Source organism: Aegilops tauschii, chromosome 6, assembly GCF_002575655.3.
Source record: "Aegilops tauschii subsp. strangulata cultivar AL8/78 chromosome 6, Aet v6.0, whole genome shotgun sequence".
NCBI classification, from domain to species: domain Eukaryota; kingdom Viridiplantae; phylum Streptophyta; class Magnoliopsida; order Poales; family Poaceae; genus Aegilops; species Aegilops tauschii.
Genome location: NC_053040.3, coordinates 9,351,656 through 9,377,659, shown reverse-complemented (window position 1 = coordinate 9,377,659; position 26,004 = coordinate 9,351,656). Strand labels below are relative to the sequence as shown.

General features: G+C 46.0%; 3 protein-coding genes across 3 annotated transcripts; all 3 read left to right on the top strand.

Annotated features, from left to right (window-relative positions):
- The first annotated feature begins 6,982 nt into the window (after positions 1 to 6,982).
- LOC141025276 (putative ripening-related protein 5) lies at positions 6,983 to 8,886 on the top strand. The gene has a single exon (XM_073500578.1). It carries the CDS (start codon positions 7,728 to 7,730, stop codon positions 8,295 to 8,297), a length of 570 nt encoding a protein of 189 aa, XP_073356679.1. The 5' UTR covers positions 6,983 to 7,727; the 3' UTR covers positions 8,298 to 8,886.
- Positions 8,887 to 12,918: 4,032 nt separating this feature from the next.
- LOC141025275 (putative ripening-related protein 5) lies at positions 12,919 to 14,405 on the top strand. Its single transcript, XM_073500577.1, has one exon. It carries the CDS (start codon positions 13,655 to 13,657, stop codon positions 14,222 to 14,224), a length of 570 nt encoding a protein of 189 aa, XP_073356678.1. The 5' UTR covers positions 12,919 to 13,654; the 3' UTR covers positions 14,225 to 14,405.
- An 8,366-nt stretch (positions 14,406 to 22,771) lies between these two features.
- Positions 22,772 to 24,436, top strand: LOC141025274 (putative ripening-related protein 5). The gene has a single exon (XM_073500576.1). The coding sequence runs from the start codon at positions 23,485 to 23,487 to the stop codon at positions 24,052 to 24,054; it is 570 nt and encodes a 189-aa protein (XP_073356677.1). The 5' UTR covers positions 22,772 to 23,484; the 3' UTR covers positions 24,055 to 24,436.
- The last annotated feature ends 1,568 nt before the right edge of the window (positions 24,437 to 26,004 follow it).

Genomic DNA, 26,004 nt, shown 5'->3' with positions numbered 1-26,004 from the left:
AACACAAACACCAGGAAAGCGTTAGACAAGCCATTTACCACTACAATCAAGACACCGAAGTGATCATGATATGAGATCCATGGCATGCTATAGTGTTATTTGAAATTGATCTAATGCAACATAACATAAGCTAATTGAATTATTTCAAATGCACTAATTATAGCATTTCCAACAACTTGAATAATTATTAAAAGGCCAATTTAAGTTATTTACCCGAATCAGGTTTAAAGTATTGGTTTTCACATGAATGTAAATGAAATGCACATATATGCGATATTTTTTAAACATTTTCTAATACAATTTTGCATAACTCTGAATTCATATAAATTTCTTATGATTTTTCAGGGTTTAATTTTTTTTGGATTTTTTAAATTATTTCTGAACTCAAAACATCCCAAAAACTTTTGGCACACACAAGGACGGAACGACGACGTATGCCAAGTGGATCCATGTGCCGATGTTTACCCGGTCAACTAAGACTCTATCAAACTAGAAGCGGGGCCCACATGGCAGTGTCTTCGCTATATTTTAACTGATGGATTAAGTAGAGGTCCCAAAGATCATAGGGCTATATGGACAGAGGGTTAACCTTACACTACTAGAAAAAGGCTTACTAGTGGCGCACCAGTTTTGCCTACTAATGGCGCACTACTGTGCGCCACTAGCACCACGCCACTAGTATAGGCCACGGTGCGCCATTAGTGTGCCTCCCAGTGGGCATGTGCTTTGCCATACTAATGGCGCACTCCTGGGTGATGCGCCATTAGTATGCTTTGGCATACTAATGGCGCACATTTGGGTGATGCGCCATTAGTATGTATATTAGGGATTTTTTTTTCTTTTCTAATATTTGCACAGATTACAAAATATATTATTGGACAGAATATAAACAGCACCACACAGCAACAGCAGATTCATCGAATACAATAAAAGATTAGTCTCCGAATACAATTCATCATATAAGTCTCCGAATTTAAAAGACCGAACAAAGATAGAACATTACAAGTCTCGAGACCGCGAGTAGCGAGTTTGTCGAAAGTAATACTAATCCTAACAAGTCCTACTAATCATCATCATACAACTTCTACTCGTTATTAAGGACCTAAAATACCCTATTTAAGGTAAAATAGTATAAAACAATATAGACCCTGACTCTCCATTATGGAGAATGGAGATCATCCTGTCTCTAATTCTTGCGCGGCGCTTCCTTTTGCTTCCAAGAACCTCCTTACGACTGTCCATACATTTTTTCCATTCTCTGATTAGCATGTCTCCACTTCTTCTAGAAATCCGGTATGGACAGTTGAGATTCGTAGGATGACCTGGATATAAGTTCAAAACTTGAAGGCTGCCATTCTGATACATCAAATGAGGCACACAATCCTCTGGGATTCTCTGTTGAAAAACATAGTAATAACTTCATAGTTAGCAATGATGTACTAGTTTTAGAAGTATGCAAAAGATGCACGGATGTCGTAATAGTAAAAAATCTTACCAGGGTATCTCCATGGTAGTTACCGTAGTTCAACACGTGCACTAGTGGCACGTATTGACCATAATGTTGAGGAGTTTGATTGTAGATATTGTAATTCTCAAGATCAGTACAAAATCCGACCAGATGATTTTTCTCCTGATAAGTTAACTCGGAGCCATCGGTGTAGTGGGTTTTGTCTACCATTTTCCGCACATTTTTTGAACAATCAAAATAAGCTGTTAATAGAAATAAGCTGTCAACTATTTTGAAATAAACAATATAGATTAGTTAATAATTAACTATGTTTGACAAACTCACATAGCGGTAGAACTGGAGGCGTATCCACAAGAACCCAAATGTCCATATTGTCTTGGTCGATGCCAGGATCACCAAGATCCATGGTGACAAGCATAACCTCATCAAAACCATACATCTTGCAAAATGCTTCCCAATTTTGGCAACCAAAATGGGTTACGCTCTCAGCATTATACAGATTTACTTCAAAATCCACATCATGATGTGTCCTTAGGTGAATTTTCTTCGTTTCAAAATTTTCATGATCTTCAAAATCCATCCTCTCCAAGACATAGCGTCTTGCATGGCATGGGATAAACTATACTCGAATTGTAAAAGATGAAATTACACGTTGAAATAGTTGAAGTCATGCTTAATTATGAAAAAAACACTTGTCGTCGTTGCGTACCGTTTCAACTTCGAAGGTCTCCTCGAGCTTAATGCTGAAGCGCCGATCGTCGTCCAGGTGAGGCCTGTCGCACAGACCTCGACCGTCATGGCACCAGTTGCACTCCCAAGAGAGACTTTCGTCGTCCGATGACGACATTTCCTATGTTCATAATTTAAAACTACATCATCTCTGTTGGGTCCAATAAGATAATCCACAGTGTGGTGAAAACACGCCCATCCAAATAGAATATGTGGTATGGGCTTTTTTAGTAGGTCATCCTACCAGATTAGGGTTTATCGATGACGAGCAACTGACATTAGTAATAACTATGAGTAGATATCACACTTCTATATGTATAACACAAGAGGCAGTTGATCCTACTTAATTAAGTACTAAGATACCCCGGCCCATGCATTAGTCGGAAGTGCCCCATATGTCCTATTTTTAGCAAAGTCATGCTAAAATTCACGGAAAATTTCAGCATGACCTTTGCTGAAAATAGGACATATGGAGTACCCGAATTTGCCGGAACGGAAGTTAATCGACATTCCGGCAAACTCAAGGGCCTCTCGGGGTACCTGCAAAATCATCACGACACGATGGTCGGAGACAAAACCCAGCAAACTAGCACCACAATGTGCCTCTACTTTCATATGGATGAAAAGGCCACAGACCATATGGTCCTCTACTAGCATATCTTCAACACTCCAATTTCTTTCAGTTTTGGCAGTTTATGTGCCTTTGGTAAGCATTATATTACAAAAAAACAAGATATGCAGTACTATACAATATCCATAACCAGAAAACAAGACATGCATAGGCTATATTTGAAACAAGATATTCTGCCACATCACAAAATACTACTACTACTGCTGCATATGATTCATGCCCTAAGCACAATATACTACTACTACTGCTGCATCATATCATAGGAAATAATTGCCACTGATATCATTCCAGCCTCTCAAGTGGAAGATGACCCAGCTAACTGAATTTAGTTTCAGTAAGGTTTTCAGTAAAGCCAAATTAATTGCCACTGATATCATTCCAGCCTCTCAAGAGGCTTGACTATATGTCTGTGTTCTGTCTACTCCATTGTCTCTAGCTAACCCTGGCATCTACACTGATGACTGATTTGCTAAGCTTTTGGGAGACTGTGTGTATAGAGCTTCTACTAAAAACAAGAACCATGCTCAGTGTTATGGCCTTGCAGAACATCTGAATTTGTGTGAGGAGCGAACTGCTCTGATCTGCAGTGACACCACCCTTCACTTCTACATTAATATTGCTTGAGATAATGAGAAATGAGACTTGCTTGAGATACCATATGAAAGTGATGAACTTGACAGTTGACACAGATGCAACCACATATAAAATATGTGTTCGAAACACTTGAGCTTTATTACAAAGTAGAATATTTTGCAACATAACCACTTATATTCACTGAAATAAACACTGAAATAATCACCACTTATATTCATCAACATAACCACTGCCAATCAGAGATGGGGGACAGGGGAGAGGGAGGGCGGACGCCGGCAGCCGGAGGGGCGGGAAGGGGATGAGCATACCTGCGCTGGACGCAGGTGGGTAGGGCTGGAGCTCGCCCCGGTTCTGCTCGATGATGGAGTTCGTCCGATCCTGCAGAGAGAAGGGAAGGTGGAGGAGTCAGGAGGGAATGGAGGGGAGGAGGGAGGTCGAGGTGGACGCCGGCGGGTCAGGAGGGATTTACCTGGCCGCCGCTCGATTTGGCGCGTGGAAGATGAGGTGGGGCGGCGGGTAGACGCGGGGGCGCCGGCGCGGGGGAGCTGCAGTGGTGGGGCGCGGGGGAGCTGCAGTGGTGGGGGGCGCGGGAGCGGCGGCGCGGGGGTGCTGCAGTGGTGGGGGCGCGAGGGCGGCGGGGGTCGGGGCGGCGGGGGTCGGGGCGGCGGCGTCGTGGGTCAGGCCGGTGAGCGCGCGGGTGGACTGGCGAGGGAGAGGGACGAATTAGCTAAGGGGGGAAACTTACTAATGGCGCACCCCGAAGCGGTGCGCCATTAGAGTGTTTTTTTTACATAGCAATGGCGCACCCACGACGCGTGCGCCATTAGTAAATTTTTTTTATGTAGCAATGGCGCACCAGCCAGAGGTGTGCCATAAGTAATTTTTTTTGCATCTAATAATTTTTTGGAAATTGAATATGAATATGAAACAGTAATATTTTATTATTTAAAAATATCATCAAATTTATTATTTCAAAATATCATCAAATTTGTTATTTGAAAATATAATCAAATTTGTTTTTTTTTGCAATTTTAGTTGCATTCATTTGTGACGGTGGAGCGGGCCCGGGAGGGTGCGGGGGCTCGGCGGCGGCGGTGGAGCGGGCCGGGGAGGGTGCGGGGGGTCGGCGGCGGCGGTGGAGCGGCCCGGGGAGGGTGCAGTGGATCGTCGGCGGCGGTGGAGCAGGGGAGCTAGGGTGCGGTGGGTCGTCGGCGGCGGTGGAGCGGGGGAGGGTGCGGTGGGTCGTCGGCGGCGGTGGAGCAGGGAAGGGTGCGGTGGGTCGTCGGCGGCGGTTGGAGCGGGGGAGGGTGCGGAGGATCGGCGGCGGCGGCCGGTGGAGCGGGGTAGAGGGTGCGGGGGGTGCTCGGCGGCGAGGGGGACCATATCTGGCAAGGTGGGATAGCGATCGAGATGGAGGGGGATCGAGATCAAAGTGTCCATGAAATATACACTAATGGCGCACCGTCGAAAAGTGCGCCATTACTAGCTTAAACTAGTAATGGCGCACTCTCCCCTGGTGCGCCATTAGCAGTTTTGCAAAAAAATAAAAAATAAAAAAATATTGTAGTGGCGCACTACGTGGCTAGTGCGCCATTACTAGTTAGAACTAGTAATGGCGCAATGTGCCCTGGTGCGCCATTAGTATGTCTGGAAATAAAAAAAAAATGTTACTAATGGCGCACCGTGTGTCTTTCACACTAATGGCGCACCAGCAGATGGTGCGCCACTGTTATATAGCAATGGCGCACCACATGTCTGGTGCGCCATTAGTGGCCATTCCATCTATAGCCCTTTTCCTAGTAGTGTTAATAGGGGACTAGTCTAATCTAATGGACCGTCGGACCTAGAAGTGGAACTGCTTCTGTTTGAACGCCAGTGACCACAATGCACGACAACGACACACGGGGAGGACACGACAATGGCGGGAGGCAGCTATGCGTGCTCTAGCTGGTTTGCAAGAGCGAGGTTGAGGCTAGAGCAGGAGGCGCGGGAACATAGTGTCCCACCTGGAAAAAATTGACCTGTATTTAAAAAAAGAGAGGCTGAAATCTCGGGCCTTTACATCATTGTGACGCACACAACCATTTGTTATGAAAATTGACCAAAATCATCAACAAGGGGAATACAAAACATAGGCAACCATGGAAGAACCTTTACAAGATATGAATGCAACACCTATGACGAAGTCTACTGCTTCCGCGACAACACCTTCGAGAAGAATACACGTCCTTCCGTCGCCATCGTCCCGTCCGGTCACAACTTACCAGGCCATGGATTTTCATCCAGCAAGCCGAGTCCAACCACTGAAGGCTAGCACACATATACTAGAAGACACCTTCATGAAGGTAATTACGCTAGTGTGATGCTCATGAGCCCAACAAATACAAGCTAGAACAAAGGTTTTCACCCCGGACATGAAGCAGTGTTTTAGTCACAAACTTGATGATTGATCGTCCGAAAGTCACATCACGCTAGCAAGGCCAAAGTGACCCTAGCCGATGAGTGGGATGTAATCCCACATAAGATCATCACGATAGCCATCGAGGGGCCATCATGTCGCGATGCAAATCTAGCCACTGCCAGTCCAAACTGACATGAACCGACGAGCAGCATACACCACGGCCCCGGGGTCTTTACCCTTGCATCCTCCACGTGCACAGAGGCACAGACGATGGGAAATCCTTGGCACACCCCGGCCCCATTAGCAAAGTCTTATTTCGGCATCCAGATTCCCACCGAAGGTGGATAAGATGCCGCTGGACGCCAGATGTGCCGTGCACTGGGCCGTCGCCTCCACCGCCACATCATCATTTTCCGCTCGCGGACATCGTGCCCTCGCAACAGCATGCTACACCATCAGGCCTGCCTCTTGTAGCCGACACACGTACCCATGGTGAAGTCCAGAACCTCGGAGGCTGCCTTGACGGCCATCATCGCTGTTGCATCACTCGCGACCTTGGGAAGGACACCCCATAAACTCATGCCGCCAGATCATGCCACCGAGAGGGTCGCAAGCAGCCGTTGTGCAGCTGCACCTTCCACAGTTCGCACCCACGCGAGCTCTGCCTTGAGGACACGACACCATCGATATTTATATTGCTTGTGTTGAGCGCCAGCAGCCGCCATCTCCTAGACGAGCAGGACGCCGATGAGGCAGCACTGAGCATGCAGCCGCCGCTGTTGTCCCGCCACAATCAGACGGACTGGGCCCGCGCCACTCGTGTAGCTTGCGGTAGCAGGGTCTTAACGCGCCGACGCACGCACATCCGTCGCAGCTTATCCATGGTTGGGAAGACGGGGCGAAGATAAGATCTCCTGAGGTGGAGGCTGGCGTTGCCGCCACGGCCAACGTACAGAGGAGAGGCTCAGGATTGCGGCTGGAATCGCCGATCAGGAAAATACGGATCGGGCGATTCAGCTGGGGCCTGAATAATAAGTGGTTCTGTCAATGTCAAATGGTGGGGCACGGTTTTCATGTCCGCCGAATTCGACATGAATTCATGAAGCTGATAAATTTTCAACCCCAACTGGCCCCAAGGGAAAAAAAATAGAGATGTCTCACGTAACTTAATTCTCCCGATCTAATAAGTATGTGGCATTTTACATCGGTGCAGATTTTGGACAAGCCAGTATGGTTGGAAGAGGAAGTCCCACGTAACTATAGGTGCAAATAAAAATGGCAAAAATATGTGTTGCACCAGCAATGAACTGCACCTCTCGTTGTAGCATTATCTATGTTCTCCCAAAGGTGTACATTTTATTTCCTTCTCGTGGTACCATTTTCAAGAACACAAGAATAAGACATGCACGTACGTGGCTTTTGAGTAAATACTTATTTATCTAACGAAGTTTTCTATATTCCAGTGACCCTCAGATGGTGTTAGTCATGGTTGAAAGCACCGGTAAGAAGTGTGGTAGAAATAGAATATGAAGAATGTTGCTATCAATTCATTCAGTTCTTTGAACCTGTTCTGCAATATTTTTATCATGGGTGTAATCCTGTCTCTGTCTGTCTTTCCCAAGGATCATGCTCAATGAGACACGGTATATAGACGTCCGACCTAGTATTATAACAATCCATTTGATACGTTACGGACCAGTGCCATGTCTGAACGCGTCAATGATTTGCCGTGGAGAATATGCAACAAGTTGGTGCTCATAACTGAACTAGTAGAAGCACTATATAAAGTCGACCCTGCAGCTCTCTAACCACACAACACAATCAATCGAGGCAAACAAACCAGTACTGTAGCAGCAACCAAGAAGTAGACGAGCGTTAGAGTTGAGCACTGTTCAGTAGCTAAGATGGCCACTGCAAGAGCTCTAGCCACCATGGCAATCTTCCTCCTGGTGGCGCTCTCCACCTCCCACATCGCGTCCTCACTCCGCCCTGGTCTCGGTGTCTGCCGTGCAAGTGGCTACCTTCCAGGAAAGTCGGGCAACTGTGAGAAGAGCAACGACCCGGACTGTTGCGAGGATGGCAAGAGGTACCCGCAGTACCACTGCTCGCCGCCGGTCACCGCGACCACCAAGGCCGTCTTGACGCTCAACAGCTTTGAGAAGGGCAAGGACGGCGGCGGTCCGTCGGAGTGTGACAACGCCTACCATAGCGACAAGGAGATGGTAGTCGCGCTCTCCACCGGCTGGTTCAAGAACATGGCCCGTTGCGGGCACCGCATCAAGATCACCGCCAATGGCAAGTCCGTGTATGCCAAGGTGGTGGACGAGTGCGACTCCGTCTATGGCTGCGACGAAGACCACAACTACGAGCCCCCGTGTGCCGACAACATCGTCGACGCGTCTCCGGCGGTGTGGAATGCCTTGGGGCTTGACCAGAATGTCGGCATGGAGGGAATCACCTGGTCTGATGAGTGAGTTTCTAAAACAAAGGTGAGCGCAGGTTATTGGTACCTCTTGTCGGTCCAGTGTCATGTATATAATTTTCGTTCTTATAGGGAAGTCCAGTGTACACATATCCTATACTCGGGAGGCTTATCAGATTATGTATATGATTTCATGAATTTAGAGAAGAAACGGTGCTACCTATGGTTTAGCACAGATGACAAGTTCACGTTTGCTCTTTGATCATGCATAAAATAAATAATGAGCAGCGTGGTGCATAAAGAATGTGAAACACACGAGACAGACACCTGAGAAAGATACACACTCATTTTCAAGGGTAGCTAAACAAGTATAACAGAACAGTAACAAATTATATCATTCACATTTGCACTGAGTGTCCAGGGAGCAGCTAAAAATACAGTGAACTTCCTAGGATTTTTTTGTTGAATTATACAGACCGTTCTCTTGCACGGTTGCATCTAAAGTACAGCATGTTTGCAGCAACTGGCAGCGTAGGAAGAGTGAGAGTGCTCCAAGCTGCAAACATAACCTCTATAACAATTTACTCAAGTCAAGCATTAATAAGCAAGCAATCAACAAAATGGAGCAGCTTAATCAAGGGCCATGCAAAAGCAGGAGGAAGAATCCGCGCGTGTTGACGCTTAATGTTTTAGTAAATCAACTAATTATGTAATACAAATGAGTGCGCGATTCCATAATGTATTACAAGCACTCAACTCGGGCATGGTTCTGGACGGATGTAACCGTAAATGGTAGTTTCTATTCCAAAATTTGGTAACCCCAAATCCGTAATCAGTTCCAGCCATTTTTCTTCACGCTTAATGTAGTTTATAAAGTTATCAAGAAATGTTGCTAGCTGTTTGAAGAGTATGCTGCCTGAGATAATTTTTGCCATAAGCAAGCACTTTCTTTCCAGGGTGCATGATTACGAATAATGACTTGGTGGCATACGAGCGTTATCATACTACAAGAAGAAAAGGAAAGGAAGGTTTTGTCTTTTTGATGTCAAGCTTGATATGCACAATTCATATGACCAGGTGGAGTGGAATTTCTTGAGAAGTATTATGTTTAAGCTGGGTTTTGACTCCAAGTGGGTGGACCTCATTGTCGAATGTGTCGCACCCGTTAAGTATCAGGTCAAGTTGAATTAATGGTCCATTCCCTGATCTATTCTTTGCTACCTGGGGCCTCCATCAGGCCGGCCCGTTATCACCATAAATATTACCATTCCACGGCAATGGGCTCTTGAGCTTATTTAAGCATGTGAAGGATTTACGGAATAATCTAGGAGTTAAATTTAAAGTTTGTAGAGGCACCCGTTGTTTCAATTGTAATATTTGCATAGGAATCGTTAATATTGATGGGAACATACAATACTAATTCAAAAGATGGAGGGATGTGCCACCAATGGAAGGGGCCCACCTGGCAAGTTGAAATGAGGTGTCGTTCCCGTTAGGGCTGGATTAACGAGCTGCTCGGCTTGTTCGGCTCGTTATCATTAAGCTCATTATCGTTAAGCTCGTTATCATTAAGCTCATTAATATTAACGAGCTAAAACCTCTGTTCGGCTCGGTTCGTTATGGGCTCGTTATGCTCGTGAGCGTTCACGAGTGCTCATTAAGTTAATAAACAACACAAAAAATCCCATGATCCCATAAAAAATTCACAATGGAATAAATTAAACAAAGATTTTATGATAATAAACAACATAAAAGAATCCCATGATCCCATTAAAAATTCACAACGGTATAAATTGAACAAGGACATTTGGTTCCCGGCGGCTGGATCCTGGTTGACTCTAGGGTCTCCTCTCGGCATGTTCCTAGGTCTAGGAGAAGTGCCAAAGTGGGATGGGGCACATGGCCCCTAGGCTGGGCTAACTCAACTCTTTTGTTAGTATGGGCTGATTTGAACTAGGGGTCTCATATCAAACTTTTGAAAAGTATCGAGTGAAACGAGTTAGCTCGTGAAACTCGTTTGCTCACTCATTAAGCTCGTTAATCTTAACGAGCAAAAAACACTGTTCGGCTTGGTTCATTGACTAACGAGCACGAGCCGAACTATCGAGCGCTCATTATGCTCACGAGCTTCGAGCTTTTCGTCCAGCCCTAGTTCCCGTATGGACGAAGGCAGCGTTGGCAGGATCCATTCTATATATTGGCATAGACGTCGTCGACGCCCATATAATCAAGTGATTTTCCTTGTCTTTCATCAAGGACTCACACTGCTTAGGTCTTTCTCATTGTTCACATCAACTTTGGGTCCTATCAAGAAGAAACACAAACACCAGGAAAGCGTTAGACAAGCCATTTACCACTACAATCAAGACACCGAAGTGATCATGATATGAGATCCATGGCATGCTATAGTGTTATTTGAAATTGATCTAATGCAACATAACATTAGCTAATTGAATTATTTCAAATGCACTAATTATAGCATTTCCAACAACTTGAATAATTATTAAAAGGCCAATTTAAGTTATTTACCCGAATCAGGTTTAAAGTATTGGTTTTCACATGAATGTAAATGAAATGCACATATATGCGATATTTTTTAAACATTTTCTAATACAATTTTGCATAACTCTGAATTCATATAAATTTCTTATGATTTTTCAGGGTTTGATTTTTTTTGGATTTTTTAAATTATTTCTGAACTCAAAACATCCCAAAAACTTTTGGCACACACAAGGACCGAACGACGACGACGTATGCCAAGTGGATCCATGTGCCGATGTTTACCCGGTCAACAAAGACTCTATCAAACTAGAAGCGGGGCCCACATGGCAGTGTCTTCGCTATATTTTAACTGATGGATTAAGTAGAGGTCCCACGGATCATAGGGCTATATGGACAGAGGGTTAACCTTAATAGGGGACTGGTCTAATCTAATGGCCCGTCGGACCTGGAAGTGGTACTGCTTCTGTTTGAACGCCAGTGACCACAATGCACGACAACGACACACGGGGAGGACACAACAATGGCGGGAGGCAGCTATGCGTGCTCTAGCTGGTTTGCAAGAGCGAGGTTGAGGCTAGAGCAGGAGGCGCGGGAACATAGTGTCCCACCTGGAAAAAAATTGACCTGTATTTAAAAAAAGAGAGGCTGAAATCTCGGGCCTCTACATCATTGTGACGCACACAACCATTTGTTATGAAAGTTGACGAAAATCATCAACAAGGGGAATACAAAACATAGGCAACCATGGAAGAACCTTTACAAGATATGAATGCAACACCTATGACGAAGTCTACTGCTTCCGCGACAACACCTTCGAGAAGAATACACGTCCTTCCGACGCCATCGTCCGTCCGGTCGCAACTTACCAGGCCATGGATTTTCATCCAGCAAGCCGGGACCAACCACTGAAGGCTAGCACACATATACTAGAAGACACCTTCATGAAGGTAATTACGCTAGTGTGATGCTGATGAGCCCAACAAATACAAGCTAGAACAAAGGTTTTCACCCCGGACATGAAGCAGTGTTTTAGTCACAAACTTGATGATTGATCTTCCGAAAGTCATGTCACGCTAGCAAGGCCAAAGTGACCCTAGCAGATGAGTGGGATGTAATCCCACATAAGATCATCACGATAGCCATCGAGGGGCCATCATGTCGCGATGCAAATCTAGCCACTGCCAGTCCAAACTGACATGAACCGACGAGCAGCATACACCACGGCCCCGGGGTCTTTACCCTTGCATCCTCCATGTGCACAGAGGCACAGACGATGGGAAATCCTTGGCACACCCCGGCCCCATTAGCAAAGTCTTATTTCGGCATCCAGATTCCCACCGAAGGTGGATAAGATGCCGCTGGACGCCAGATGTGCCGTGCACTGGGCCGTCGCCTCCACCGCCACATCATCATTTTCCGCTCGCGGACATCGTGCCCTCGCAACAGCATGCTACACCATCAGGCCTGCCTCTTGTAGACGACACACGTACCCATGGTGAAGTCCAGAACCTCGGAGGCTGCCTTGACGGCCATCATCGTTGTTGCATCACTCGCGACCTTGGGAAGGACACCCCATAAACTCATGCCGCCAGATCATGCCACCGAGAGGGTCGCAAGCAGCCGTTGTGCAGCTGCACCTTCCACAGTTCGCACCCACGCGAGCTCTGCCTTGAGGACACGACACCATCGATATTTATATTGCTTGTGTTGAGCGCCAGCAGCCGCCATCTCCTAGACGAGCAGGACGCCGATGAGGCAGCACTGAGCATGCAGCCGCCGCTGCTGTCCCGCCACAATCAGACGGACTGGGCCCGCGCCACTCGTGTAGCTTGCGGTAGCAGGGTCTTAACGCGCCGACGCACGCACATCCGTCGCAGCTTATCCATGGTTGGGAAGACGGGGCGAAGATAAGATCTCCTGAGGTGGAGGCCGGCGTTGCCGCCACGGCCAACGTACAGAGGAGAGGCTCAGGATTGTGGCTGGAATCGCCGATCAGGAAAATACGGATCGGGCGATTCAGCTGGGGCCTGAATAATAAGTGGTTCTGTCAATGTCAAATGGTGGGGCACGGTTTTCATGTCCGCCGAATTCGACATGAATTCATGAAGCTGATAAATTTTCAACCCCAACTGGCCCCAAGGGAAAAAAAATAGAGATGTCTCACGTAACTTAATTCTCCCGATCTAATAAGTATGTGGCATTTTACATCGGTGCAGATTTTGGACAAGCCAGTATGGTTGGAAGAGGAAGTCCCACGTAACTATAGGTGCAAATAAAAATGGCAAAAATATGTGTTGCACCAGCAATGAACTGCACCTCTCGTTGTAGCATTATCTATGTTCTCCCAAAGGTGTACATTTTATTTCCTTCTCGTGGTACCATTTTCAAGAACACAAGAATAAGACATGCACTTACGTGGCTTTTGAGTAAATACTTATTTATCTAACGAAGTTTTCTATATTCCAGTGACCCTCAGATGGTGTTAGTCATGGTTGAAAGCACCGGTAAGAAGTGTGGTAGAAATAGAATATGAAGAATGTTGCTATCAATTCATTCAGTTCTTTGAACCTGTTCTGCAATATTTTTATCATGGGTGTAATCCTGTCTCTGTCTGTCTTTCCCAAGGATCATGCTCAATGAGACACGGTATATAGACGTCCGACCTAGTATTATAACAATCCATTTGATACGTTACGGACCAGTGCCATGTCTGAACGCGTCAATGATTTGCCGTGGAGAATATGCAACAAGTTGGTGCTCATAACTGAACTAGTAGAAGCACTATATAAAGTCGACCCTGCAGCTCTCTAACCACACAACACAATCAATCGAGGCAAACAAAACAGTACTGTAGCAGCAACCAAGAAGTAGACGAGCGTTAGAGTTGAGCACTGTTCAGTAGCTAAGATGGCCACTGCAAGAGCTCTAGCCACCATGGCAATCTTCCTCCTGGTGGCGCTCTCCACCTCCCACATCGCGTCCTCACTCCGCCCTGGTCTCGGTGTCTGCCGTGCAAGTGGCTACCTTCCAGGAAAGTCGGGCAACTGTGAGAAGAGCAACGACCCGGACTGTTGCGAGGATGGCAAGAGGTACCCGCAGTACCACTGCTCGCCGCCGGTCACCGCGATCACCAAGGCCGTCTTGACGCTCAACAGCTTTGAGAAGGGCAAGGACGGCGGCGGTCCGTCGGAGTGTGACAACGCCTACCATAGCGACAAGGAGATGGTAGTCGCGCTCTCCACCGGCTGGTTCAAGAACATGGCCCGTTGCGGGCACCGCATCAAGATCACCGCCAATGGCAAGTCCGTGTATGCCAAGGTGGTGGACGAGTGCGACTCCGTCTATGGCTGCGACAAAGACCACAACTACGAGCCCCCGTGTGCCGACAACATCGTCGACGCGTCTCCTGCGGTGTGGAATGCCTTGGGGCTTGACCAGAATGTCGGCATGGAGGGAATCACCTGGTCTGATGAGTGAGTTTCTAAAACAAAGGTGAGCGCAGGTTATTGGTACCTCTTGTCGGTCCAGTGTCATGTATATAATTTTCGTTCTTATAGGGAAGTCCAGTGTACACATATCCTATACTCGGGAGGCTTATCAGATTATGTATATGATTTCATGAATTTAGAGAAGAAACGGTGCTACCTATGGTTTAGCACGGATGACAAGTTCACGTTTGCTCTTTGATCATGCATAAAATCAATAATGAGCAGCGTGGTGCATAAAGAATGTGAAACACACGAGAGAGACACCTGAGAAAGCCACACACTCATTTTCAAGGGTAGCTAAACAAGTATAACAAAACAGACCGTTCTCTTGCACGGTTGCATCTAAAGTACAGCATGTTTGCAGCAACTGGCAACGTAGGAAGAGTGAGAGTGCTCCAAGCTGCAAATATAACATCTATAACAATTTACTCAAGTCTAGCATTAATAAGCAAGCAATCAACAAAATGGAGCAGCTTAATCAAGGGCCATGCAAAAGCAGGAGGAAGAATCCGCGCGTGTTGACGCTTAATGTTTTAGTAAATCAACTAATTATGTAATACAGATGATTGCGCGATTCCATAATGTGTTACAAGCACTCAACTCGGGCATGGTTCTGGATGGATGTAACCGTAAATGGTGTTTTCTATTCCAAAATTTGATAACCCCAAATCCGTAATCAGTTCCAGCCATTTTTCTTCACGCAATGTAGTTTATAAAGTTATCAAGAAATGTTGCTAACTGTTTGAAGACTATGCTGCCCGAGATAATTTTTGCCATAAGCAAGCACTTACTTTCCATGGTGCATGATTACGAATAATGACTTGGTGTCATACGAGCGTTATCGTACTACAAAGAAGAAAAGGAAAGGAAGGTTTAATCTTTTTGACGTCAAGCTTGATATGCACAATTCATATGACCAGGTGGAGTGGAATTTCTTGAGAAGTATTATGTTTAAGCTGGGTTTTGACTCCAAGTGGGTAGACCTCATTGTCGAATGCGTCTCACCCGTTAAGTATCAGGTCAAGTTGAATTACTGGTCCATTACCTGATCTATTCTCTGCTACTTGGGACCTCCATCAGGGCGGCCCGTTATCACCATAAATATTACCATTCCACGGTAATAGGCTTTTGAGCTTATTTAAGCATGAGAAGGACTTATGGAATAATCTAGGAGTTAAATTTAAAGTTTGTAGAGGCACCCGTTGTTTCGAATGTAATATTTGCATAGGAATCCTTAATATTGATGGGAACATACAATACTAATGCAAAATATGGAGGGATGAGCCACCAATGGAAGGGGCCCACCTGGCAAGTTGAAATGAGGTGTCATTCCCGCCGTTCCGGTATGGACGAAGGTAACATTGGCAGGATCCATTCTATCTATTGGCATAGACGTCGTCGACGCCCATATGATCAAGTGATTTTCCTTATCTTTCATCAACGGCTCATACTGCTTAGATCTTTCTCATTGTTCACATCAACTTTGGGTCCTATAAAGAAGAAACACAAACACCAGGAAAGCGTTAGACAAGCCATTTACCACTACAATCAAGACACCGAAGTGATCATGATATGAGATCCATGGCATGCTATAGTGTTATTTGAAATTGATCTAATGCAACATAACATAAGCTAATTGAATTATTTCAAATGCACTAATTATAGCATTTCCAACAACTCGAATAATTATTAAAAGGCCAATTTAAGTTATTTACCCGAATCAGGTTTAAAGTATTGGTTTTCACATGAATGTAAATGAAATGCACATATATGCGATATTTTTTAAACATTTTCTAATACAATTTTGCATAACTCTGAATTCATATAAATTTCTTATGATTTTTCAGGGTTTAAATTTTTTTGGATTTTTTAAATTATTTCTAAACTCAAAACATCCCAAAAAAACTTTTGGCATACACAAGACCGAACGACGATGTATGCCAAGTGGATCCATGTGCCGATGTTTACCCGGTCAACTAAGACTCTATCAAACTAGAAGCGGGGCCCACATGGCAGTGTCTTCGCTATATTTTAACTGATGGATTAAGTAGAGGTCCCACAGATCATAGGGCTATATGGACAGAGGGTTAACCTTACACTACTAGAAAAAGGCTTACTAGTGGCGCACCAGTTTTGCCTACTAATGGCGCACTACTGGTGCGCCACTAGCACCACGCCACTAGTATAGGCCACGGTGCGCCATTAGTGTGCCTCCCAGTGGGCATGTGCTTTGCCATACTAATGGCGCACTCCTGGGTGATGCGCCATTAGTATGCTTTGGCATACTAATGGCGCACATTTGGGTGATGCGCCATTAGTATGTATATTAGGGATTTTTTTTCTTTTCTAATATTTGCACAGATTACAAAATATATTATTGGACAGAATATAAACAGCACCACACAGCAACAGCAGATTCATCGAATACAATAAAAGATTAGTCTCCGAATACAATTCATCATATAAGTCTCCGAATTCAAAAGACCGAACAAAGATAGAACATTACAAGTCTCGAGACCGCGAGTAGCGAGTTTGTCGAAAGTAATACTAATCCTAACAAGTCCTACTAATCATCATCATACAACTTCTACTCGTTATTAAGGACCTAAAATACCCTATTTAAGGTAAAATAGCATAAAACAATATAGACCCTGACTCTCCATTATGGAGAATGGAGATCATCCTGTCTCCAATTCTTGCGCGGCGCTTCCTTTTGCTTCCAAGAACCTCCTTACGACTGTCCATACATTTTTTCCATTCTCTGATTAGCATGTCTCCACTTCTTCTAGAAATCCGGTATGGACAGTTGAGATTCGTAGGATGACCTGGATATAAGTTCAAAACATGAAGGCTGCCATTCTGATACATCAAATGAGGCACACAATCCTCTGGGATTCTCTGTTGAAAAACATAGTAATAACTTCATAGTTAGCAATGATGTACTAGTTTTAGAAGTATGCAAAAGATGCACGGATGTCGTAATAGTAAAAAATCTTACCAGGGTATCTCCATGGTAGTTACCGTAGTTCAACACGTGCACTAGTGGCACGTATTGACCATAATGTTGAGGAGTTTGATTGTAGATATTGTAATTCTCAAGATCAGTACAAAATCCGACCAGATGATTTTTCTCCTGATAAGTTAACTCGGAGCCATCGGTGTAGTGGGTTTTGTCTACCATTTTCCGCACATTTTTTAAACAATCAAAATAAGCTGTTAATAGAAATAAGCTGTCAACTATTTTGAAATAAACAATATAGATTAGTTAATAATTAACTATGTTTGACAAATTCACATAGCGGTAGAACTGGAGGCGTATCCACAAGGACCCAAATGTCCATATTGTCTTGGTCGATGCCAGGATCACCAAGATCCATGGTGACAAGCATACCCTCATCAAAACCATACATCTTGCAAAATGCTTCCCAATTTTGGCAACCAAAATGGGTTACGCTCTCAACATTATACAGATTTACTTCAAAATCCACATCATGATGTGTCCTTAGGTGAATTTTCTTCGTTTCAAAATTTTCATGATCTTCAAAATCCATCCTCTCCAAGACATAGCGTCTTGCATGGCATGGGATAAACTATACTCGAATTGTAAAAGATGAAATTACACGTTGAAATAGTTGAAGTCATGCTTAATTATGAAAAAACACTTGTCGTCGTTGCGTGCCGTTTCAACTTCGAAGGTCTCCTCGAGCTTAATGCTGAAGCGCCGATCATCGTCCAGGTGAGGCCTGTCGCACAGACCTCGACCGTTGTGGCACCAGTCGCACTCCCCCGAGAGACTTTCGTCGTCCGATGACGACATTTCCTATGTTCATAATTCAAAACTACATCATCTCTGTTGGGTCCAATAAGATAATCCACAGTGTGGTGAAAACACGCCCATCCAAATAGAATATGTGGTATGGGCTTTTTTAGTAGGTCATCCTACCAGATTAGGGTTTATCGATGACGAGCAACTGACATTAGTAATAACTATGAGTAGATATCACACTTCTATATGTATAACACAAGAGGCAGTTGATCCTACTTAATTAAGTACTAAGATACCCCGGCCCATGCATTAGTCGGAAGTGCCCCATATGTCCTATTTTTAGCAAAGTCATGCTAAAATTCACGGAAAATTTCAGCATGACCTTTGCTGAAAATAGGACATATGGAGTACCCGAATTTGCCGGAACGGAAGTTAATCGACATTCCGGCAAACTCAAGGGCCTCTCGGGGTACCTGCAAAATCATCACGACACGATGGTCGGAGACAAAACCCAGCAAACTAGCACCACAATGTGCCTCTACTTTCATATGGATGAAAAGGCCACAGACCATATGGTCCTCTACTAGCATATCTTCAACACTCCAATTTCTTTCAGTTTTGGCAGTTTATGTGCCTTTGGTAAGCATTATATTACAAAAAAACAAGATATGCAGTACTATACAATATCCATAACCAGAAAACAAGACATGCATAGGCTATATTTGAAACAAGATATTCTGCCACATCACAAAATACTACTACTACTGCTGCATATGATTCATGCCCTAAGCACAATATACTACTACTACTGCTGCATCATATCATAGGAAATAATTGCCACTGATATCATTCCAGCCTCTCAAGTGGAAGATGACCCAGCTAATTGAATTTAGTTTCAGTAAGGTTTTCAGTAAAGCCAAATTAATTGCCACTGATATCATTCCAGCCTCTCAAGAGGCTTGACTATATGTCTGTGTTCTGTCTACTCCATTGTCTCTAGCTAACCCTGGCATCTACACTGATGACTGATTTGCTAAGCTTTTGGGAGACTGTGTGTATAGAGCTTCTACTAAAAACAAGAACCATGCTCAGTGTTATGGCCTTGCAGAACATCTGAATTTGTGTGAGGAGCGAACTGCTCCGATCTGCAGTGACACCACCCTTCACTTCTACATTAATATTGCTTGAGATAATGAGAAATGAGACTTGCTTGAGATACCATATGAAAGTGATGAACTTGACAGTTGACACAGATGCAACCACATATAAAATATGTGTTCGAAACACTTGAGCTTTATTACAAAGTAGAATATTTTGCAACATAACCACTTATATTCACTGAAATAAACACTGAAATAATCACCACTTATATTCATCAACATAACCACTGCCAATCAGAGATGGGGGACAGGGGAGAGGGAGGGCGGACGCCGGCAGCCGGAGGGGCGGGAAGGGGATGAGCATACCTGCGCTGGACGCAGGTGGGTAGGGCTGGAGCTCGCCCCGGTTCTGCTCGATGATGGAGTTCGTCCGATCCTGCAGAGAGAAGGGAAGGTGGAGGAGTCAGGAGGGAATGGAGGGGAGGAGGGAGGTCAAGGTGGACGCCGGCGGGTCAGGAGGGATTTACCTGGCCGCCGCTCGATTTGGCGCGTGGAAGATGAGGTGGGGCGGCGGGTAGACGCGGGGGCGCCGGCGCGGGGGAGCTGCAGTGGTGGGGGGCGCGGGGGCGGCGGCGCGGGGGAGCTGCAGTGGTGGGGGGCGCGGGGGCGGCGGCGCGGGGGAGCTGCAGTGGTGGGGGGCGCGGGGGCGGCGGGGGTCGGGGCGGCGGGGGTCAGGGCGGCGGCGTCGTGGGTCAGGCCGGTGAGCGCGCGGGTGGACTGGCGACGGAGAGGGAGGAATTAGCTAAGGGGGGGAACTTACTAATGGTGCACCCCGAAGCGGTGCGCCATTAGAGTGTTTTTTTACATAGCAATGGCGCACCCACGACGCGTGCGCCATTAGTAAAAAAAATTATGTAGCAATGGCGCACCAGCCAGAGGTGTGCCATAAGTAAATTTTTTTTTGCATCTAATAATTTTTTAGAAATTGAATATGAATATGAAACAGTAATAATTTATTATTTAAAAATATCATCAAATTTATTATTTGAAAATATCATCAAATTTGTTATTTGAAAATATAATCAAATTTGTTTTTTTTGCAATTTTAGTTGCATTCATTTGTGACGGTGGAGCGGGTCCGGGAGGGTGCGGGGGCTCGGCGGCGGCGGTGGAGCGGGCCGGGGAGGGTGCGGGGGGTCGTCGGCGGCGGTGGAGCGGGCCGGGGAGGGTGCGGTGGATCGTCGGCGGTGGTGGAGCAGGGGAGCTAGGGTGCGGTGGGTCGTCGGCGGCGGTGGAGCGGGGGAGGGTGCGGTGGGTCGTCGGCAGCGGTGGAGCAGGGAAGGGTGCGGTGGTTCGTCGGCGGCGGTTGGAGCGTGGGAGGGTGCGGGGGGTCGGCGGCGGCGGCCGGTGGAGCGGGGTAGAGGGTGCGGGGGGTGCTCGGCGGCGAGGGGGACCATATCTGGCGAGGTGGGATAGCGATCGAGATGGAGGGGGATCGAGATCAAAGTGTCCATGAAATATACACTAATGGCGCACCGTCGAAAAGTGCGCCATTACTAGCTTAAACTAGTAATGGCGCACTCTCCCCTGGTGCGCCATTAGCAGTTTTGCAAAAAAATAAAAAATAAAAAAATATTGTAGTGGCACACTATGTGGCTAGTGCGCCATTACTAGTTAGAACTAGTAATGGCGCACTGTGCCCTGGTGCGCCATTAGTATGTCTGGAAAAATAAAAATAAAAAAAATTTGTTACTAATGGCGCACCGTGTGTCTTTCACACTAATGGCGCACCAGCACATGGTGCGCCACTGTTATATAGCAATGGCGCACCACATGTCTGGTGCGCCATTAGTGGCCATTCCATCTATAGCCCTTTTCCTAGTAGTGTTAATAGGGGACTAGTCTAATCTAATGGCCCGTCGGACCTGGAACTGGTACTGCTTCTGTTTGAACGCCAGTGACCACAATGCACGACAACGACACACGGGGAAGACACGACAATGGCGGGAGGCAGCTATGCGTGCTCTAGCTGGTTTGCAAGAGCGAGGTTGAGGCTAGAGCAGGAGGCGCGGGAACATAGTGTCCCACCTGGAAAAAATTGACCTGTATTTAAAAAAAAAGAGGCTGAAATCTCGGGCCTTTACATCATTGTGACGCACACAACCATTTGTTATGAAAATTGACCACAATCATCAACAAGGGGAATACAAAACATAGGCAACCATGGAAGAACCTTTACAAGATATGAATGCAACACCTATAACGAAGTCTACTGCTTCCGCGACAACACCTTCGAGAAGAATACACGTCCTTCCGACGCCATCGTCCCGTCCGGTCACAACTTACCAGGCCATGGATTTTCATCCAGCAAGCCGAGACCAACCACTGAAGGCTAGCACACATATACTAGAAGACACCTTCATGAAGGTAATTACCCTAGTGTGATGCTGATGAGCCCAACAAATACAAGCTAGAACAAAGGTTTTCACCCCGGACATGAAGCAGTGATTTAGTCACAAACTTGATGATTGATCGTCCGAAAGTCACATCACGCTAGCAAGGCCAAAGTGACCCTAGCCGATGAGTGGGATGTAATCCCACATAAGATCATCACGATAGCCATCGAGGGGCCATCATGTCGCGATGCAAATCTAGCCACTGCCAGTCCAAACTGACATGAACCGACGAGCAGCATACACCACGGCCCCGGGGTCTTTACCCTTGCATCCTCCACGTGCACAGAGGCACAGACGATGGGAAATCCTTGGCACACCCGACCCTATTAGCAAAGTCTATTTCGGCATCCAGATTACTACCAAAGGTGGATAAGATGCCCCTGGACGCCAGATGTGCCATGCACTGGGCCGTCGCCTCCACCGCCACATCATCGTGTTCCGCTCGCGGCATCGTGCCCTCGCAATAGCATGCTACACCATCAGGCCTGCCCCTTGTAGCCGACACACGTACCCATGGTGAAGTCCAGAACCTCGGAGGCTGCCTTGACGGCCATCATCGCTGTTGCATCACTCGCGACCTCGGGAAGGACACCCCATAAACTCATGCCGCCGAAATCATGCCACCGAGAGGGTCGCAAGTAGCCGTTGTGCAGCTGCACCTTCCACAGTTCGCACCCACGCGAGCTCTGCCTTGAGGACACGACACCATCGATATTTATTGCTTGTGTTGAGCGCCAGCAGCCGCCATCTCCTAGACGAGCAGGACGCCGATGAGGCAGCACCGAGCATGCAGCCGCCGCCGCTGTCCCGCCACAATCAGACGGACTGGGCCCGCGCCACTCGTGTAGCTTGCGGTAGCAGGGTCTTAACGCGCCGACGCACGCACATCCGTCGCAGCTTATCCATGGTTGGGAAGACGGGGCGAAGATAAGATCTCCTGAGGTGGAGGCCGGCGTTGCCGCCACGGCCAACGTACAGAGGAGAGGCTCAGGATTGCGGCTGGAATCGCCGATCAGGAAAATACGGATCGGGCGATTTAGCAGGGGCCTGAATAATAAGTGGTTCTGTCAATGTCAAATGGTGGGGCACGGTTTTCATGTCCGCTGAATTCGACATGAATTCATGAAGCTGATAAATTTTCAACCCCAACTGGCCCCAAGGGAAAAAAAATAGAGATGTCTCACGTAACTTAATTCTCCCGATCTAATAAGTATGTGGCATTTTACATCGGTGCAGATTTTGGACAAGCCAGTATGGTTGGAAGAGGAAGTCCCACGTAACTATAGGTGCAAATAAAAATGGCAAAAATATGTGTTGCACCAGCAATGAACTGCACCTCTCGTTGTAGCATTATCTATGTTCTCCCAAAGGTGTACATTTTATTTCCTTCTCGTGGTACCATTTTCAAGAACACAAGAATAAGACATGCACGTACGTGGCTTTTGAGTAAATACTTATTTATCTAACGAAGTTTTCTATATTCCAGTGACCCTCAGATGGTGTTAGTCATGGTTGAAAGCACCGGTAAGAAGTGTGGTAGAAATAGAATATGAAGAATGTTGCTATCAATTCATTCAGTTCTTTGAACCTGTTCTGCAATATTTTTATCATGGGTGTAATCCTGTCTCTGTCTGTCTTTCCCAAGGATCATGCTCAATGAGACACGGTATATAGACGTCCGACCTAGTATTATAACAATCCATTTGATACGTTACGGACCAGTGCCATGTCTGAACGCGTCAATGATTTGCCGTGGAGAATATGCAACAAGTTGGTGCTCATAACTGAACTAGTAGAAGCACTATATAAAGTCGACCCTGCAGCTCTCTAACCACACAACACAATCAATCGAGGCAAACAAACCAGTACTGTAGCAGCAACCAAGAAGTAGACGAGCGTTAGAGTTGAGCACTGTTCAGTAGCTAAGATGGCCACTGCAAGAGCTCTAGCCACCATGGCAATCTTCCTCCTGGTGGCGCTCTCCACCTCCCACATCGCGTCCTCACTCCGCCCCGGTCTCGGTGTCTGCCGTGCAAGTGGCTACCTTCCAGGAAAGTCGGGCAACTGTGAGAAGAGCAACGACCCGGACTGTTGCGAGGATGGCAAGAGGTACCCGCAGTACCACTGCTCGCCGCCGGTCACCGCGACCACCAAGGCCGTCTTGACGCTCAACAGCTTTGAGAAGGGCAAGGACGGCGGCGGTCCGTCGGAGTGTGACAACGCCTACCATAGCGACAAGGAGATGGTAGTCGCGCTCTCCACCGGCTGGTTCAAGAACATGGCCCGTTGCGGGCACCGAATCAAGATCACCGCCAATGGCAAGTCCGTGTATGCCAAGGTGGTGGACGAGTGCGACTCCGTCTATGGCTGCGACGAAGACCACAACTACGAGCCCCCGTGTGCCGACAACATCGTCGACGCGTCTCCTGCGGTGTGGAATGCCTTGGGGCTTGACCAGAATGTCGGCATGGAGGGAATCACCTGGTCTGATGAGTGAGTTTCTAAAACAAAGGTGAGCGCAGGTTATTGGTACCTCTTGTCGGTCCAGTGTCATGTATATAATTTTCGTTCTTATAGGGAAGTCCAGTGTACACATATCCTATACTCGGGAGGCTTATCAGATTATGTATATGATTTCACGAATTTAGAGAAGAAACGGTGCTACCTATGGTTTAGCACGGATGACAAGTTCACGTTTGCTCTTTGATCATGCATAAAATAAATAATGAGCAGCGTGGTGCATAAAGAATGTGAAACACACGAGAGAGACACCTGAGAAAGCCACACACTCATTTTCAAGGGTAGCTAAACAAGTATAACAAAACAGTAACAAACTACATCATTCACATTTGCACTGAGAGTCCAGGGAAGAGTTAAAAATACGGTGAACTTCCTAGAAAATATTTTGTTAAATTATACAGACCGTTCTCTTGCACGGTTGCATCTAAAGTACAGCATGTTTGCAGCAACTGGCAACGTAGGAAGAGTGAGAGTGCTCCAAGCTGCAAATATAACATCCATAACAATTTACTCAAGTCAAGCATTAATAAGCAAGCAATCAACAAAATGGAGCAGCTTAATCAAGGGCCATGCAAAAGCAGGAGGAAGAATCCGCGCGTGTTGACGCTTAATGTTTTAGTAAATCAACTAATTATGTAATACAGATGATTGCGCGATTCCATAATGTGTTACAAGCACTCAACTCGGGCATGGTTCTAGATGGATGTAACCGTAAATGGTGTTTTCTATTCCAAAATTTGATAACCCCAAATCCGTAATCAGTTCCAGCCATTTTTCTTCACGCGATGTAGTTTATAAAGTTATCAAGAAATGTTGCTAACTGTTTGAAGACTATGCTGCCCGAGATAATTTTTGCCATAAGCAAGCACTTACTTTCCATGGTGCATGATTAGGAATAATGACTTGGTGTCATACGAGCGTTATCGTACTACAAAGAAGAAAAGGAAAGGAAGGTTTAATCTTTTTGACGTCAAGCTTGATATGCACAATTCATATGACCAGGTGGAGTGGAATTTCTTGAGAAGTATTATGTTTAAGCTGGGTTTTGACTCCAAGTGGGTAGACCTCATTGTCGAATGCGTCTCACCCGTTAAGTATCAGGTCAAGTTGAATTAATGGTCCATTGCCTGATCAATTCTTTGCTACATGGGGCCTCCATCAGGCCGGCCCGTTATCACCATAAATATTACCATTCCACGGCAATGGGCTCTTGAGCTTATTTAAGCATGTGAAGGATTTACGGAATAATCTAGGAGTTAAATTTAAAGTTTGTAGAGGCACCCGTTGTTTCAATTGTAATATTTGCATAGGAATCGTTAATATTGATGGGAACATACAATACTAATTCAAAAGATGGAGGGATGTGCCACCAATGGAAGGGGCCCACCTGGCAAGTTGAAATGAGGTGCCGTTCCCGTCGTTCCCGTTAGGGCTGGATTAACGAGCTGCTCGGCTTGTTCGGCTCGTTATCATTAAGCTCATTATCGTTAAGCTCGTTATCATTAAGCTCATTAATATTAACGAGCTAAAACCTCTGTTCGGCTCGGTTCGTTATGGGCTCGTTATGCTCGTGAGCGTTCACGAGTGCTCATTAAGTTAATAAACAACACAAAAAATCCCATGATCCCATAAAAAATTCACAATGGAATAAATTAAACAAAGATTTTATGATAATAAACAACATAAAAGAATCCCATGATCCCATTAAAAATTCACAACGGTATAAATTGAACAAGGACATTTGGTTCCCGGCGGCTGGATCCTGGTTGACTCTAGGGTCTCCTCTCGGCATGTTCCTAGGTCTAGGAGAAGTGCCAAAGTGGGATGGGGCACATGGCCCCTAGGCTGGGCTAACTCAACTCTTTTGTTAGTATGGGCTGATTTGAACTAGGGGTCTCATATCAAACTTTTGAAAAGTATCGAGTGA